Source organism: Cupressus sempervirens, chromosome 11 (assembly GCF_028749045.1).
Source record: "Cupressus sempervirens isolate cs-2001-9-10 chromosome 11, ASM2874904v1, whole genome shotgun sequence".
Taxonomy (NCBI): Eukaryota; Viridiplantae; Streptophyta; class Pinopsida; order Cupressales; family Cupressaceae; genus Cupressus; species Cupressus sempervirens.
In genome coordinates, this window is record NC_143128.1 from 454,727,465 (window position 1) to 454,746,341 (window position 18,877).

Below are 18,877 nucleotides of genomic sequence, written 5' to 3' on the forward strand. Positions count from 1 at the left end.
CTATTTGCATTAGATGAGCCAGACACAAAAGTATCAATGCAGTTGTTTGAGTTCAGCGGTTCATACACTAAAATGATCTGCATGTTTTGGAGGAGCTGCTCAAACAGTGTTGTGTGCGAGCTCAACTTTATAAATACGGTGCAATATGGCAAGACTAGTATGGAAAATTGTTTCTTCTGGTAGTCCTTGTCATTCCACATTCTTTTCTACAGCTAAGATATTCACACAACCTTTGCTGATTTGTACATATTTTGGCCTTGTGATGTAACCTTTACTAAATAATTGTAAAGGCTACTGCTTCAGCAAAAACCCTGCTAAGCATTTTTTAATAGCGAAGATGTTTCTCTTGGTGCTTTTGGGTTTTGTATGACTGCATATATCTTAGGGGCTCTCCATTAATGACATCCTGTTAAAACTTTCATGGGGGTCACGTAAGTCCTAGAATTCTTATAAAATTCACATCAAAAGCCAGATATCCAAGAGACAAGTAACCATTAGCACAGGTGGGATGCATGTTCTAGAGTGGATTAGGCCATGATTTACAGGAGCTTCTCAAACAGTGTTGTGTGCGAGCTTAACTTTTATAAATACGGTGCAATATGGCAAGACTAGTATGGAAAATTGTTTCTTCTGGTATTCCTTGTCATTCCACATTCTTTTCTACAGCTAAGATATTCACACAACCTTTGGTGATTTGCACATATTTTGGCCTTGTGATGTAACCTTTACTAAATAATTGTAAAGGCTACTGCTAAGCATTTTTTAATAGTGAAGATGTTTCTCTTGGTGGTTTCGGGTTTTGTATGTCTGCATATTTCTTAGGGGCTCTCTATTAATGACACCCTGTTAAATTTTTTACGAGGGTCATGTAAGTTCTAGAATTCTTATGAAATTCACATAAAAGACCAGATACCCAAGAGATAAGTAACAATAAGCACAGGTGTGATGCATGTTCTAGAGTGGATTAGGCAGGGGGATGACATTAATGACATACAGAAATTGGCAGTCAATATAATATATTTAAAAAAATATGATCTAGTCATTAATTGAAATGCTATAGTTGCAAATAAAGAAATATATTAATCATTTGATTGTACAACTAGAATGAAGAATAACACAGTGAATACTGAGTAATCGATTCATAATAGAGTTCATGATTTGAACATTCCTATGTAAAGCTCAAACTAAAAAATATGAGCTATAGTGTTGAATGTATAAAATCAGTATTACCTTTATATCATTAACCGTAAATTATCTTGCTTGACATTGAAGTAGAACCTAATACAGAGGAAGTTAGAGTAGGATGAAAACTAGACTTGGATGCAATATTGCTACCTGTTTTAGAACTTGAACTGCCAAAATGCTGCTGGAGCTGAGAATATGTGAAAGAAAGAGGGAAAGAAGAAAGACCCACTATTTGCTTTCCTACCCAAAAATCTTCATAAGGTTTGATGCTCTTGCAACTTGTTTGACAAACCATAGTTGGAAGACTCGTTGAGTAGTCGGCTAGCTTTGAAAGCTTACCGAGTTTTTCTGCTCGGCGAGTTTTTACGTGAGAAAACTTGCAACTCGGCTCTGACAAAACTCGCCTTGTTTTTGCAGAAAACTCGGCGAGTTTTTAAGGAAAACTCTTTTTAAATTTAAAAAAAAACATTTTTATTGGTTAGAAACAAAAGGCAAGAAGCCTATATATTACATAAAATAGAGATAATTACAGTATAAGAGATGGCAAAGAAGCCATTGATGTCTGCGAAGAAAAAGCGGAAGGAACAGGAAAAAATGGGTAGAAGCCAGAAGACTTATGACACTTAAACGAGAAGATTCAGTAGGGATACTGAGCGAGGTGGCGCAGCCACATACTTCATAGTCATGCCCAGTGTAAGGTTCCTCTTCTAGGACTAGACCCTCTCACTTTTATGCTAGTAGAGCTGGGAAAAGGAAGATGTGATTGTAATGATGTATTTACTTCTAGTTTGACATAAACTATCTACTATTTTGCTTCCCACCATCAGCATTCCACATGAGAATGCGATTTTGCACCCACCATGCTTTTATGTATATCTAAACCCTGCTTGTCTATTTTGTGTTCTCATTAATTAACTCATTACATGCATCTTCTCATTGAATTTTGCCAAAAAGATGTATTTTTAATTACATTTAGGCTGTTTTTAAACCCTGAGTTTTCCCCACAAAGCCCAATTCAAGAACCTCCAATCTGATTGATCTACTCTAGTGTAATAACCCCTAGCCAGTTATAACTTTATCAAACATGCAAATTCCTTTACAATTCAATTGTTAGATATTTCGTTAAACATTTTGCAAGGACTCTCTGTGGTAAACCCAATTGGCTCTTTAAATGGCAATGCAAAATAATGTGGATTTTTAGAAATCTTCTACTACACAATCCCTTCAACTTGATAGTGTATATTCAAATATTGATAAAGATTTGGTTATCATTAAACTTTTCGCTGCCAAATCAATAACAGTATATAAACAATTCTTCTAGTCTAATCAACTATTTTTGGCACCACCAACATTCTCTTATAGTATATATTTAAATTCTTTCTCAAGTTACTGTTGCAGCATTATTGAAGCAACTATAACACATGCATCTGTTAACCACCAGCATATGAACGATTTGCAGCAGACCACACAATAAAATGTCTAAGCAAAATACAACACTATAGAAAACCTGGTATGGGATTGCTTGCAGCAGACTCATATGTTCAACAAGCTGCTATGCCTAGTTAGCTGGCATTTTCCAGATCAGATCGCAGGCCCTAGCAGAGTGCCGTCAACAGGGATATGATTGCCCACGATCTGCAGAATTCTGGGCCTTCACTTCTAGCAAACAACCACTTGACAGAGACACCAATTTCAGATGAAACAAGGGGCCAAATCGCAGGTGTATTGAGTGGCCCAGTTGAAATTACTACTCACAACCAACACAGAGAATTTCAATGCTCACCAGCACTAATAATGAATGTCAATTAGCAGCCAACACAGGCACTTGAATTGCAGAGAATGACGCCCAAACATGTAGCTTAGCAATCAATGTTCAGAATTGCATAAACAAGCCGTCCACAATTAACTATCTCAACACCCACAATCCTCTCCAAGAGTGAACAGTTATCTCTGTAAATGTGGAGCTAAATACTACTGCTGCCACATACAAGCACACCTTCACAAAATACTGAAAATCCTGGGTCAACGTGATCACCTGCTAGTATGTCAAAGAATCCATACATACCTGTCCATGCATACTGATTCTTATTCAACGTGGGTCTGCTGGAATCAGTTACTAATCTGTATTTCCTTCTTGCTTTTGATACAAACTCCAAGGAGAGATTGGGGCTACGCCTAGTTTCTCAAATTCTCTTAAGAGGTTTGGTCCTTAAGATAACTAGTCACATTTAAGCAACCATTTGTATTTGATCAATATCATATTTTCCTGCCTTCAATGCCAATGTAGCTCCATGCTTTTATAACCTCGATATGAGGGAAGCCACAAACAACTAGGCAATGTGGGATAAAAAGCCAATTTCGTCTTTTGGTCACTTAAGTTAATTTTGTCATAAAGTAACTTTATATTATTAAAGTGACTTTATTATTATAAGTTACTTTATAACTTTATAATAACATTAATATATTTAAATAAATCACTTAAGTCACTTGAACTTTAATATCTCTTGAGATACTTGTTTGATTGCCATGCTGTCTGAAATAGGAATCTCTCCTCATAATTCCCCATATGACCAACTATACTTTCTAAAATTAGAAAGGGTCCATCTCTATTACTCCTGACTTACTATATATAGTAAGTATGGCAAATGGAGTCCAGATAATATCGAACGAAGTCCAAATCCATAAATCCCTGAATGTTGGAGATGAATCAATCCTCAGAAGACTCTCTAACCATCCTCATTAGCCTATGAGGATCCAATATTAGGCTAATCCTTGAAATTTTGATGCTGGCAACAAATGGGGACATTACAGTCCTCCCTTCCCATGATTGCTTGCCCTCAAGCAATCTAGCAATCATAGTGAACTCCAACCTCCACTTGGATCCCAAATGAAGTAGTATGTGACACCCCTGTTAACATTGAACCAACTACATACCACTAATATCATCAAGGCCAACAACATAACCTGCAGTATAGCACTCAAAACTTGTGCTAATGATGTAGGAGTTAGAAGATCACCAGAAGAATACCCCACAAGAAATATCTTCAGCCTGGTCCCCACCCATATAATATAAACTGGACTGGAATCCTTATCAACAATCCCTTGAAGAGATGTAGCTACAGGAGAATCATATGCACTCATGCCAACTATATTAACTATAGGTGTAGCCACGTCAAAAATTTGTGGACACAGGAACATTACCAATTGCCACAACACAAAATTGAATCTTTACAGATGGTGAAAAATGAGCCCAACTCCACTCAGGTGATCAACCTCAACCACAAACAATGGATTGTCATAAGACAATGTTGCATCCATGTCAAACGTAGGACTGACCATGAAGTGAACATCAACACTTTGTTGATCGATAGTGTAACATGACTCTATCACTACATTGCTCACCTTATTAACAATAACAAGTGTACTATCATCAGAGCACGCATATACAACTGCTTGCATACTACTAAACTCCTCATTGAATGGCTCAACCGACACAGAAATGGCTGCTCATATGACAATATTCTCGCATGCTTCTACTCCCACTATTGCTGCATTGCCATCAAATACATGATGTGGGGAACTCATGCCAACAATTGCATCATCTGACTTAACCTGACATAAATCCTCATCACATTCCAATTCAATTGTGCCCAACTCATGCTGTGTCCCATAAAATTTTCCCCCAAATCTGAAGCCGCAACTGTATCATCACATTTTGCTCTTATAAAAAGTGAAATCATTCTTTGCTAAAATCTTGGCTTTGAAATCAGTTGGGTCATCTATTTGTGATTTTGATTCATCTCATTCACTAGCACATCCAACTATTTCACAATACCTTGTATCTTAGAATCTCCCTCCATTGGCGGAGAAGTATACCCTCTGCGGGTGTAATGAATACCAAACCTTATATCACCATCCATAACGCTGAAAACCAAGTCCTTTGCCTGTGGGTCAAAAGAAAAGTGATGAGCACTCCTCAAATTGTAATGCCGGTAAAAATTCTCAATCTCTGTCAAGGGCTCATCATCTTCAAATTGGAAATTAGAAGATGGTTCCAATCTCTGACTCTGAACTATTGGTTGGGCAGGATCCCGGGCAACACTCTCAGCAAGCCCAATCACAAAACCCTATTGGGAAGCATTGTAGCCAAGGTCTCTACAATCTTCCTCACCAATCGTCGAATAGCACAAGAGCCCCGAATGAGAGCACCCTTAGATATATTGTATGAAACCTCCCACAAATCTGAGCTCAAGTAAATACTCCATAATGACTCAGTACAGTAGAAATTATATGTGGAAGCATCGATTCGTTCCCCCGCAATCCACAGCTGATCTCTCTGAAAATGTTACAATGCCATCTGTCCAATGCTACCAGCTCTATGAAAAGAAGAAATAGATTCACTTCCAGTAGAAGGAAGCAAATCACAATGAGAGCCCGTCTCTGCGGATGCTCTCACCTCCTCTGTACATACTACACTCATATCTTGGACGAATGTGTTCGCCACATCATCACGTTGCTCATCCTCAACCATAGAAGAAAACTCACCACCAACCACAATATGTAATTGAATAGGGTCTGGGGCTGGTGTTGACTGTACCTGTTCTAACTCCACAGTAACCTCATTCAACTGTGACTATGACTCCTGAAGAACCAATTGAGTATACTGAAGAGAGTCCATCGTCACCTCAAGCTCCCGAGCGAGCTCAACCACCTCCTCTTTCCCTAACATCTAATAGTAGGTGCTACCCCACCCCAGAAGGTAATCTCTGTCATCAACTAACTAAGAGTAACTATGCTTCAAGATCCTAATAGCCTCTCGAAGCGCATGAACCTCTGCTAGGGAAAGACTACTATCATCGTGCTCATCTGACACAGGAGCATCCCAACCAAATGTAGCTAGCATATGACGAATAACATCATAATGATCAAGAGATGAAGAAATATCACTATCACTCACCTTCAGTTGATAAGTCACATGATGCCTTTGTAACCCCTAACTCCTATGCAAGCTGTGTGTCTCACTAACTACACTGTGAGAGGAAACTGAATCAGAATTGTCCACCACAAGATCACTCATACATGTGCTATTTTCCTCGCACAACTCTGCATCCGAGGTACAACTACTATGTACCTCAAACAACTCCTTCGAAGAAATAGAAGCCCTCGCAATATCAATCTCCCCATATGTTTCAACTTCCACCTCAATAGTAAGATCCTGTAAACATTGATCATGGGACTCATCCAAAACCTCCTCAAAGTCATCACCCAATATTTGACAAGGGGTATCATACCCGGTGCAACTCATAACATCATCCAACAAATCATTAGAGATGTCCATACTGTCTGCATCCTCATCACCTAATAGAGCCTCAATTGTCGTCACGTGACTCTGCACACATGACTCTATGTTAGGCTGCGAGTTAATAATGCTAGAGCATGAACCCACATCTAGTGACTCCGCTGTAACACCCAAATCACCGACATCACAGTTGGGTGACTCCATACATGCATCGGTCCCACTTGAGGAAACAACTATCTTCTGCACTGGATCAACACTATGGCAACTCACATACAAATCTCCAATAATAATTCCCTCCTCAAGAGATCCTGAATATCAGTAGTAACAACTGCATCAACTGTCTCTGCACTAACTGCAACAACTTTGGGGCCCTCAATGTGCTGAAGCTTAGTGTTGCTATCCACCAAGGGTACTGACACATCTACCGATCTTTGTGAAATGGGTCCATCATCAACATTGCAGATAGGACTAGCAGGTATTGTACTAAATGCAGGTACATTTGCATCATGGACACCTGTCAGGGAAAACTGAAGCTTGCTTCCCTGCAACCTCGATGTTGGCCTTCTAAAGGCAGAAACTATATACTTTGCTGTCCTCTCAACTATCTCTGGATCCAACAAGCTCTCCGTCGACCTCTGCTGATGAAGCTTAAGTTTTTCCATACTGTCCTACAAAGCATTCATTTTCATGCCAAATTCGTCATTACTCCACTGACTTCTAGAACTACCAGTCTTCCTACGTCTGTCCATAGGAAAAAAAAACTAGAATGCTGGTTACTCCAAATGCAATAGCAAAACTGAAAATAAAATAACATTCCTACCCCACAAGATGGTAGGAAACTAGGTTCTGAGCAAAGCACTTTACTTTATTTCTCACAAAGAAATACTTCCACCTCCAAAAGAATACAACGTAAAAACATTTATTAGAAAATTTAAACCATTTATATTAAACCTTTTGTAAAATGTTTTCGATGAAATCTCTGATTAGAATTTCTGATGAACAATTTCCAAAAACCATGCAGACTGGCAGAATACATAGCTCTGATACCACTGTAATAACCCCTAGCTAGTTATAACTTTATCAAACATGCGAATTCCTTTACAATTCAATTGTTAGATATTTTGTCAAACATTTTGCAAGGACTCTCTGTGGTAAACCCAATTGGCTCTTTAAATGTCAATGCAAAATAATGTGGATTTTTAGAAATCTTCTACTATGCAACCCATTCAACTTGATAGTGTATATTCAAATATTGATAAAGATTCGGTTATCATTAAACTTATCACTGCCAAATCGTTAACAATATATAAACAATTCTTCCAGTCTAATCAACTATTTTTGGCACCAACAACATTCCCTCATAGTATATATTTAAATTCTTTCTCAAGTTACTGTTGCAGCATTATTGAAGCAACTATAACACATGCATCTGTTAACCACCAACATATGAACGATTTGCAGCAGACCACACAATAAAATGTCTAAGCATAATACAACACTAAATAGAAAACCTGGTATTGGATTGCTTGCAGCAGACTCATACGTTCAACAAGCTGCTATGCCCAGTTAGCTGGCAATTTCGAGAACAGATCACAGGTTCTAGCAGTTTGCCGTCAACAGGGATATGATTGCACACGATTTGCAGAATTTTGGGCCTTCACTTCTAGCAAACAACCACTTGAACAAAGACACCAATTTTAGATGAAATAAGGGGCCATATCGCAGGTGTATGAGCAGCCCAGTTGCAATTACTACTCACAAACAACACAGAGAATTTACAGAGAATTTCAGTGCTCACCAGCACTAATAATGAATGTCAATTAGCAGCCAACACAGGAATGTGAATTGCAGAGAATGACGCTCAGACATGTAGCTTAGCAATTAGCGTTCAGAATTGCATAAACAAGCGGTCCACAATTAACAGTCTCAACGCTCACAGTCCTCTCCAAGAGTGATCAGTTATCTCTGTAAATGCGGAGCTAAATACTACTGCTGCCACATACAAGCACACCTTCACAAAATACTGAATCCTGGGTCAATGTGATCACCTGCTAGTATGTCAAAGAATTCATAAATACCTGTCCATGCATACTAATTCTTATTCAACGCGGGTCTGCTGGAATCAGCTACTAATCTGTATTTCCTTCTTGCCTCCGATACAAACTCCAAGGAGACACTGGGGCTACGTCCAGTTTCTCAAATTCTCTTAAGGGGTTTCGTCCTTAAGATAACTAGTCACATTTAAGCAACCAATTGTATTTGATCAATATCATATTTTCTTACCCTCAATCCCAATGTAGCTCCATGCTTTTATAACCTCAGTATGAGGGAAGACACAAACAACTAGGCAATGTGGGATAAAAAGCCAATTTCGTCTTTTAGTCACTCAAGTTACTTTTGTCATAAAGTAACTTTATATTTGCACTTTATAATATTAAAGTGACTTTATTATTATAAGTTACTTTATAATTTTATAATAACGTTAAAATATTTAAATAAATCACTTAAGTCACTTGAACTTTAATATCTCTTGAAATACTTGTCTGATTGCCATGCCGTCTATAGGAGTCTCTCCTCATAATTCCCCATGTGACTAAATACACCTTCTAAAAGTAGAAGGGGTCCATCTCTATTACTCCTGACTTACTATACATAGTAAGTATGGCAAATGGAGTCCAAATGATATCGAACGAAGGCCAAATCCATAAATCCCTGAATGTTGGAGACAAATCAATCCTCAGAAGACCCTCTATCCATCCTCATTAGCCTATGAGGATCCAATATTAGGCTAATCCCTGAAATTCTGATGCTGGCAACAAATGGGGACATTACATCTAGATAAATATGAATCCAATTCTTCCGACTTAGAAAGAAGACCATTCAAAGATTTAATGAGTATCAATTGCAATCCAATTGTATAGAGCCCATTCCCCAATTCTCTCTCTTTCTGCAATTCTCTTAACTGTTTTCCGTTTAAAACTGTCATTAAATGCTTTTGAGAAAACTATTCTTTCCAGGTTTTCGATTGTCTTTATTTCGTTTGTACCAAATTGGTACTAGGTGAAGATTGCTGACTACCCTGTTGTGCACTCACTTTTGCACTATCTCTTAAGGTAATTCTGTCAAACTTTCAGTCTTGCTGTAATAAGCTACCCCTGATCTAACTCTCTGAATTTTGTTCCCCAAATGGCATGCCATAAGATAACTGTCATAATCTGCTCTATGATTTAAGAGCTAGTGCTGCACACTGGAACTAACTAAGCAAATATAGCTACTGAAAGAAAAACCATAAGCATGCTTATATATTTACTGTGTGTTTTAATTCCAGTATTTATGTAATAGAGTTGCTTGTCGATTCAATATGAAGTCAAAGATTAATCAATAGTGCCTGTTATAAAATAATATGTATATTTTTTCATTCCTTTACGAATTCATTAGGCTCAAAACAACTTCAACAATCAATTATAAGTAGAGCTGAGTGTATTAGAAGCTACAAAGAAAAATTGTATTCCAAACCCATACTGGTAATTACTTTCATATTGACAATCTGATAATGATACAAGCCTGACCTTTATAATAGCTCTCTGACGTAGAGCTGCAGCAAAGATTGATAATTCTTTCTGTTGGCTCCTGATTTAACATTGTTTAAATAACCAAGAAGCTGAAACAAAATACATCTAAGGGTAGTTAATTCCTATGATGAATGCATTTGAATAGAACTTGGGCCAACTAACAAGACAACACTCCTACACTTCAGGCTCTGCAAAACCTATGTGGGTAGACCTTAGATTTATTAATGTCACCAACACTAAAACATAAATATGAATCTAAACAAAGCAGATAATACCTTGATTCTTGTACTCTTATGCAATACAATAGGCATGCAATAACTAGTTACACAACCTATGAATTCGCAAACTAAGCGGGAGTCTTCTTTCAATTCTACAAACATGAAAGGGAAATATCATTTTGATAATTGAAGATTTCAGCAAGAACTATGCATCAAACAACAAGAAAAATGCAGATCCTATAGCTGTGATCAGTGCCCTATCCATTTGATGTTACATAAGCCGAAACATACGCCATGATCCTAATGATCTAGCATTTACTTTGTAAATGAGACATCATCTTTCACAATGAATCCTCTACTCACCAAAATCCTTCCATGAGATCTACAATTATGTCAAGATATGTTAAGCATTTATTAAACTCTTTGAATTAACAACTAGACATACAATTTAAGTCTTTGAATTAACAACTAAATATACAATGGCATGCTACTCAAAACAAGTTGTAATTGAGATCTCGGTTCTCTGTCCACATATCACAGAAAATTGCACAACTCAAAGATAGGAGATAAGATCCAAAATGAAAATACTCTAATAGCTGCTTTGTATTTATTTCTTTGAAGCTAAATACATCAGGATGCATATAATAACTCAAAGAAACACACAATAAACTAGGACTATATCTATTCTTTCATTATTTGCGCAAGGAAAATACTTCTTTTGTTCAAAACAAAAAAAAGTTGAAGAATGGTTGAATCATATTAATGGAGTTTTGCTCAACAAGCTGGAACCAACCCTACAAAATGAGAAAGAAGAAGAATGGAGATGGGTCAAATTTGATCTTTAGCTGCCACTTGTCCACTTGAATCTTTATCCATTGCTGAAGCAAAGCCTCTCTCTTCTCTCCCCAACTGAAAATGGATCAGATTTCATCATTTAGTTGGAGCAACTTGAGAAAATATCTTCAAAATGATCAGAAAACTCTTTTGGAGGAATATCAGATCTTCTCTAAAACCACTGTTCAAAGTCCCTTCAAATGAATGCAAAGGCAAAATAATGATGCTAGAGTCTTCCTCTCCAAATTTGGTCCATTCCCGGATGACGGTTTTGCCAAATGATGCCTCAAACTACCATTTATGAGTCACAAACAACCATGGAGAAGAACAGTTGGAAAATCCCTTTGCTGAATGAACTTGAGAATAACTTTTTATCACCAAGTCCTGCACTAGTTTTACTGGAAAAAATGGAACGTTCGTCTTGAGAGCTTTCCAACGGTATAGGATACTCATATGTTTGCTCAAGATTTGAAGCCAAAACCTCTCTCTGAAAGACATCTATTGAAGAAGATTGCAGACCTCTTATAAAAAAATCTCATTTTATTATAAAGTGCAAAACTTTATTTTAGAACCAACTTTTATTTAAAAGATGTGGGGCCAACTTTATTTTAAATTTCTAGTTAATATTCAAAAATCTCTTTGCTTGAGTGTTTAATCACGACTTATTTCTAATTGTTTAATTGAAACTTTCAACTATCTTCCCTCCATTTTGCTATGTAGTCAAACCTAGTCTGACCCTGCATGTGACACTTGTCACTCGGTGATTTGCCTGTCGGACCGAGTTATCGCCACATCATCATACCCTATGGGAACCCACCACGTCGTTGCCACGTGGTGCCTCCTCATTTTCCCTCGGATCCTCATTAGTGACACCTCACCGCCTTCATGTTTTGGGACCCCGCGCCATGTGGCGCAATCTTGTGTTTTCAGAAGACCTGGTATTAGTCTCTCGAGAGCATGAGATGCTGACACCTGACCTTTGCTGACATCATCGCCCTCCATCTTCATCTACCATGTGTCACTCATGGATTCGTCGGCTTCACCACCTAAGCCGCTATTGGATGCCACCTCATCAACCTCATCTGAAACATTTGTTGGGCCCACCACAAAATGTGTCGCCATTTCGTGCTTTTGGAGCTTTGAGACTTCATCTCGCGAAAACATGCCATTTGTCCATGTGGCGCCTCTTCTTCGTCACCATCTCCAGGCCACGTGGTGCTTCGTTGCGTTTTTGGGCCTCTAACAATCTGCCTTGCGATAATGGAATACATTGCCATGTGTACCTCTATCTAGCTGGCTTGCCTAGAAATTTGTGCCACGTGTCAATTGGTTATTCATCCACTTGGGTCCACATCATCATCCTATCATGCGCGCCGGTGTTCAAAACATTCTTTTGAGAAACTCAATTTTGGATGGGTCCCACTAAGCGCGTGAGCACGTTGTCTCAAAGCAATAGTGCTTTAGACATTTATCACTTGTGCAATGGTATATAAAAACACAAAATTTACTTCCCACCTTGTGAATGTGGGATTACACCCAAATGCTTCCTTCTTCAAACACTTGTGCATCCAAGCACATTTGATTTCCTGTTTCTGCAAACCACAGACCTCTTGACACGAATTAGCCCCTCATTTTAAAAGAAAAATCAAAGGCTCTTGTGCAACTGGAGCGGACCTTCATATGTGCAACGTTGATACCTAAGAAAAACAGTGCTATGATTTGGGTGCTCAGGGGTCTTGGAGCGGCAAAGCACACAAAATAGAATATAGAACGAAAAAAAACTCCATGCAAAAACACAATCAAGTCAAGGCCATCGCTGATTCCTCTGTTTGGAAAATTTGCCAAGGAAATTCTTTGATTGCACCTTCTAAACATCAATGCCCCTTTCTTCTATCGGGCTCTCTGCAATTTAGAAACTGTATTTTGACTGAAATAAATGATAGCTCACATCCTTCACAAACCCGCGCATCAAAGAAGACGGACTCCACAGCTCCCGCAACCAGCATGTCAGATTTTGTAAAAGGTTAAAATGTAACATTCTATTCATCTTCTTGTGTTATCGTGAGCGGGTAAGGAAGAGAATTCAACAAATTTTCTTTATTCCGGCAAATTGGGCAGAGCTGCCGAAGCCTGCATAGTGGATGGCAGGAGAAACTGGTGACTTGCAATTCAAAACTGGTGACTTGCAATTCATTCATGTTCATCTTTGGACTATGCATGTTCATTACTTGTAATAAGTCAACGCAATACCTCCCTACTATGTAAAGGAAAATAGTAGTGCCCAATATGAAATAGGTTCCTCCTTTTATTTTCGTGTTAACTAACTTTTCCCAACACCAATAAATCAGACTTTGCAAAAGGCTAAAAATCGACTCCTGGCAAATTACTTGGACAATGAAGGTTGAAAATTCACCTGTTTTCTTGTAATTTCTGCTGTGAGCAGATTGGTAGGAGGAATCAATAAATGAGGCTCTTATTATGTTGAAATAAACATGTATACCTCCAACAAATTCGCATCACACAGAATGACGTCCAGGATACTCTGTAGTGATGCTTTTATGATATGTGCACACACCAAGCTGAGGGATCCTGTTCAGACTGGCAATAGGGTTCATTCCTACTCACAAATTATCGTGCCTCTCCACACGTATACAAGGAGTCAACAATACATCTCCCTCAAAGTAAAAAATTCATTCACCTACATACATTCATCAAATCTCTCGACTAAAAGAGTATTATGATCAAAGGTATACTTTTCTCAAATCCCCAATTGGAATATCATAAGATAACAAACTGGACTTAAATCCCAAAGTGTATGAGACTTGACCCATGAGCACACTGAGGTATTGACATAAAAAGGCCACCACGCTCTCCAATCCACACTTCACAAGTCATCCAATAAATTGTGAAAGTTTTGAAAATTCCTACTCATTATTCATGCTCTCAAAAATTATTATATAAATCATGATTTAGAACAGAACATTACCATTTAATAAGAGCATAATTCTTGATGAAACAAGTCAGATCCCATGTGGATCTGGCTAAAAAGAATTTCAAACTCAAACAACTGACCTCCCAGACTGCTCTGAAAAAACTTCCAGCACTGATTAAAATTGCAATTGATCACTGGTTGATCGTTGAAAACTCAATTTTCAACTTCTTTGATAACTATCCATTTTGTGCTGAGAGCCTCTAAAACTGGCCTTAAAAACTGACATAAACACCTTACTGGGAGCTGACACTTGGCATATTTATTCTTTGGTCCATGTACTCTCACTCTGCCAGATTTCATCTCATGACATTCTTCCAGGCAAAAGATTTTAATCTTCAAAGTTGCATACTTTAAACTGTCCTGCATCCAAACTTGTTAGAAATAGAAAAGTGCATATGGATTTGGTTTCAAAAGTACATCATAGGCCTCAAAATGACAGCCGGGCAAATAGGCATGAAAAGCATTTAGAAGGGTTGCTTTTGCAAAGTTCTCAAATATGGTACTCAAAATCCTTTTGTATTTTTGAGTCCCAACACTTTCATCCAAAATTCGGTAGCAATTGTAATAAGGAATGATCTGAACTCTGAGAATCTTCATGAATAGCAGTAGTGGTACTACGAGGATGAACTGCTGTTACAGATTGTACTTCTATAAGGTAGTCCTCTGTTTTTTCAAGAGAAGGCAGTAGCAGCCACAACTTCCTGATAATGTAGCCAACTTCAATAACTTCAATGGTCCCTTTAATGCACAAACAACCACCAACAAATAGATATCACAAGCTTAATTGAATCAATTCAGTACATTCTTCAGTGCTGGGTAATTAATATTAGACTTGTATTAATCAGTGTTATGATGGTTATCATAGAGCTGAGGATAATATCTTTGTTTCTGGGGGTTGGGATCGTGTATAGGCACCAAGATGGTAACTGTTCAAGAAGACTATCTCTGTCCTGAGTATGTATGAGCACCCAATGATGTAGATAAGTATATCAGTCTGTAGGTATGACACTGCAACCTCCAAATTGACAGGGCAAATAGTATGAGATTGGCCGTGAAGAATCCAACTCTGCTTGACTGCATTTTTTCTCTAGACGCCTTATGACCTGGCTTATGACCTGGTAACCACATTCACGGTAATACAAGCTGGGAAAAGTGCTCAGACTTGGTAATTTCCTCCAAATAATGTATTGGGTCCCACCAAGTTTATGCAGTATAATATGGTTTGATATTATTGTTCTCAGACTTTGGTGTTCAATAATAGTTATTGCAACACTTCAAAAATCATGTTGGGTTTTGATTGATTTTTCACCTAAAAAATCGTGTTTGGTTTTTCTGTTTTTTCTTCTTACATATCGTGCCTTTTTGCAGTCTGTTTTGGGGCATCATGTTCATTTGCAAATTTGGAGGGTTTGCCGATATTTCCTCAACATCATGCTAGCTGTTCTTAGTATTTGTCTCTGTCTCTAGGGAAGAGCAACTTCGTTATCCAACATCAAGTTGGATATTTTGTGATGATATCTAGTCAGATGTTTTTCTAATTCTGGGAGGGCTAGTGGCAGATTCATCGCTGTGGTAGAGAGGCAAGCTCTCGTCTCTTGTTGCAAAGCATTCTGAAGAAGTGGGCACTCTTCTGTATTCTTTTATGGGCAAATTTTGGCTTCTTGGCCATCAACATTTTGTTGATCTAGGGAGGGTCTCAGCAGCAGCAAAATGTTTTGTAGAATTTGTGACCAGTAGACAACAGTTAGACGATGACCATTAAGGGAGGGTATTAGAATAATCTAATGTCTTTAATGGTCAGCTTAATTAGTCTTTAGTTTATTTAGTAGTTTCTATTTTTGTCTTTAGCTTATGATTGTTTCTTTTAGAAACATCATCTTTGTAAATCTATATAAGGAGCTTTCATCTCTTTTGTTTAATACAACTACAGCAACATTTATATAACACATTTATTATTAGTAATACAAGGCAGGTTAAGTGCAACCCATTCTTGCCTTTTGCTCATTTTTACATGTAAGGTTACTGAATACATCGTTCTTAACTGTACAATATTAATATTAGGTTCTTGGTATAATAGATTGGCTATTGAGCTGCCTAAGGGAGCCAAATGGGATGCTATCTGGAAAATTAGCAACATCAATTGGTCTGAATACCCCCTACAAAATTGATAAAGAACTTTTTGAGTTTAATTAGACAAGAATTTGCAGAAACTTTTAATATTCCAGTCTTTTATTCAATGTGTAGGTAAGGTTTAGCCAGGTCAAAGAGGATGGCTGTGTTGAAACAAGAAAGATTGGAAAGCATCGTGGGCGTGCTCATAGACTTGCCATAGAGCCTGGAAGTTCTCACATATTCTTTAGCTGTGGTGAAGATGGAGTTGTCCAACACGTAAGTCTGGGTTATATAATTCTTCCATTTCTGGTGGTATATAGCCTCCATTTCTTCCATTTCTTGTGGTATATAGCATTCAATCTGTTTTGATATGTGAAAGAAGATAATGCATTCTTGCTATGCAATTTACGTAATCTATTTTTTATTGGATCACTGTTCCTTACTTTTGCAGTTTGATTTAAGAACTTGCTCCGCAACAAAGCTATTTACTTGCCGTGCTTTCCACGCCCATGGGTCAAACCATGCCCCTACTGTTCAGCTTAATGCAATTATAATAGATCCACGTAATCCAAACTATTTTGCCACTGGTGGTTCTGATGAATATGCTCGTCTTTATGATATTCGGAAGCATCAGTGGGATGCATCAAGTAATAAAGATAATCCTGTCAATTCATTCTCACCCCATCATCTGATTGGCAGTGACCATGTCCACATAACTGGTTTGGCTTACTCTAATCAAAGTGAATTACTTGTGTCATATAATGACGAGCTCATTTACTTGTTTCAAAAGGATATGGGCTTGGGGGCCTGCCCAAATTCTTCTTCATCTGAAATGTCAAAGGAAACAGAAGCACCACAGGTTTATGAGGGACATCGAAATTCCCGTACTGTGAAAGGTGTAAGTTTCTTGGGTCCTAATACTGAGTATGTGATGAGTGGATCTGACTGTGGTCGTATATATATTTGGAAGAAGAAAGGTGGCCAGTTGGTGCATGTAATGCGAGGTGACAAAGATGTGGTTAATTGTTTGGAGCCCCACCCCCATATGACTGTTCTTGCCACAAGTGGAATCGAGAAAACCATCAAAATATGGGCACCTACAGCAGATCGTCTGCTAACACTTCCTGTTGATGCTGAAAAGGTAGTAATGTGCTTGTTTTAGTAAATGTCTTTATTTTATAAGAACGTGTAAATCTCTTTTCTTGAAGTTAATAATTTCAAATGGTTTGTAACTCTATACATTTTAATGGGGAATATGTATGTCTTATACCTATCTTCTCATTGAGCAGGTGATGAAAGCCAATAAACGCAAAAGAGAGCAGTACACAAAGGGCACTTCCTCAAATGATTTGATCAAGCACATATTAAGATTACGAAGGCAACGCTCTGAGACAGATTTTGAGAGAATTTATTCAAGATCAGATAATGAATGTGAAGATGATGATGATGCTGATCATGATGGATATGCTGTGGAATTCATGACAGACAGTGATGACTCATCTGAAGATGGAGACCATTTCAGTCCTCAAGATTGTATCATTAATTAATTGTTCTTGTTATGGGTGGAATGAAATTTTAAGTAATCAGCCAATGAAATTTATTGTTTGCCTGTTTTTTTAATAATTTAAGGTGATGTGCAAGATGCATAAATAACAGCACTGAAATATGTTGTGCAAGAATGTTTGCATACAACTTATGCTTCTGCTGAAAAAATAAAGAATCTGATAGATACCCATAAGATATTAATATGTACATAAAAGGTATCTGCAGATTTCTTTATTGGTGCTGTGCTAATATACATGCTTGCTGTGAATCTTCTCTTACCCTGGCCCATTGACTTGTGAGTGTGATTAGTTTGCATGGGATTTAAATTGTCTATTGACTGGAATCTTTTTAAGAATGAAAAATGGGAATGAGATTCTGTCTCTCATCCGCTCCCCATTGTCATCATGTATAATTGTTTTGGCAATTTTGTTTCTGTCCCGGAAATGAATATCGAACTTATTAAAAAGAAGATTCTCAACAAAGTCTCTGTTGAGCAGCTTTTGAGTCTTTAATCTGTATTCATATTAGCGGTTCCAGCAGTAAAGATTTGGCAAAGTAAAAACAATAGAGCATGCTGCATATACATGTTTGTAAATTTGAACTTCGATCCTAGGTTTAACATGAGATACAATATTTTTGGTGGTATTCTGGGACAAATGGCCCACCTGCTGCAAAACCTCATCAGAACTCTCAAACTAAAATCTCTCCTATCGAGTTCAACATATCTAGGAATTCCTATCAGTTAGTGAGTGCAGCAAGGAAACAGCCAACAGAACAAGCGATAGCCTTGGCCTCCTGCAATGGTTGCAATTCACCCGTGGACATGAGGTCTCATAGTTTCACGGAGGATGTCAAATCATCTTTTCATCACAGAAAGAAAGGGAGGAGGGTAATGGGTGCCCCTCAGTCAGCCTCATAATTGAAGGAAATGAAGATTAATTCCTGTTGCTCATGTAATTGACCTTGATCTCTCATTGAATGGGAACTTTCCCTGGACCAAAAAAGGGCTCGGGTCCAGGACAACTGGAAACCCTCTTACTTATAAATCCGCCCAAAGGCTTTTTGGCTGAGTTCCTCTGTTACTTTTCCAAGGTAGCACTTCCAATGGATAAATCGCTTG

The 18,877-nt window shown here is 37.9% G+C and overlaps 1 protein-coding gene across 2 annotated transcripts in view; it reads left to right on the top strand.

Annotated features, from left to right (window-relative positions):
- The window catches only part of LOC149530358 (uncharacterized), a 107,099-nt gene extending 88,937 nt beyond the window's left edge, over nucleotides 1-18,162 (top strand). For both annotated transcript variants that reach the window (XM_089811783.1, XM_089811784.1), the window contains 3 exons: nucleotides 16,345-16,488; nucleotides 16,664-17,353; nucleotides 17,502-18,162. In XM_089811783.1, the coding sequence (XP_089667909.1) occupies nucleotides 16,345-16,488; nucleotides 16,664-17,353; nucleotides 17,502-17,759 (1,092 nt within the window). In that variant the 3' untranslated portion in view covers nucleotides 17,760-18,162. The remainder of the gene's footprint in view (nucleotides 1-16,344; nucleotides 16,489-16,663; nucleotides 17,354-17,501) is intronic.
- Nucleotides 18,163-18,877: the final 715 nt, after the last annotated feature.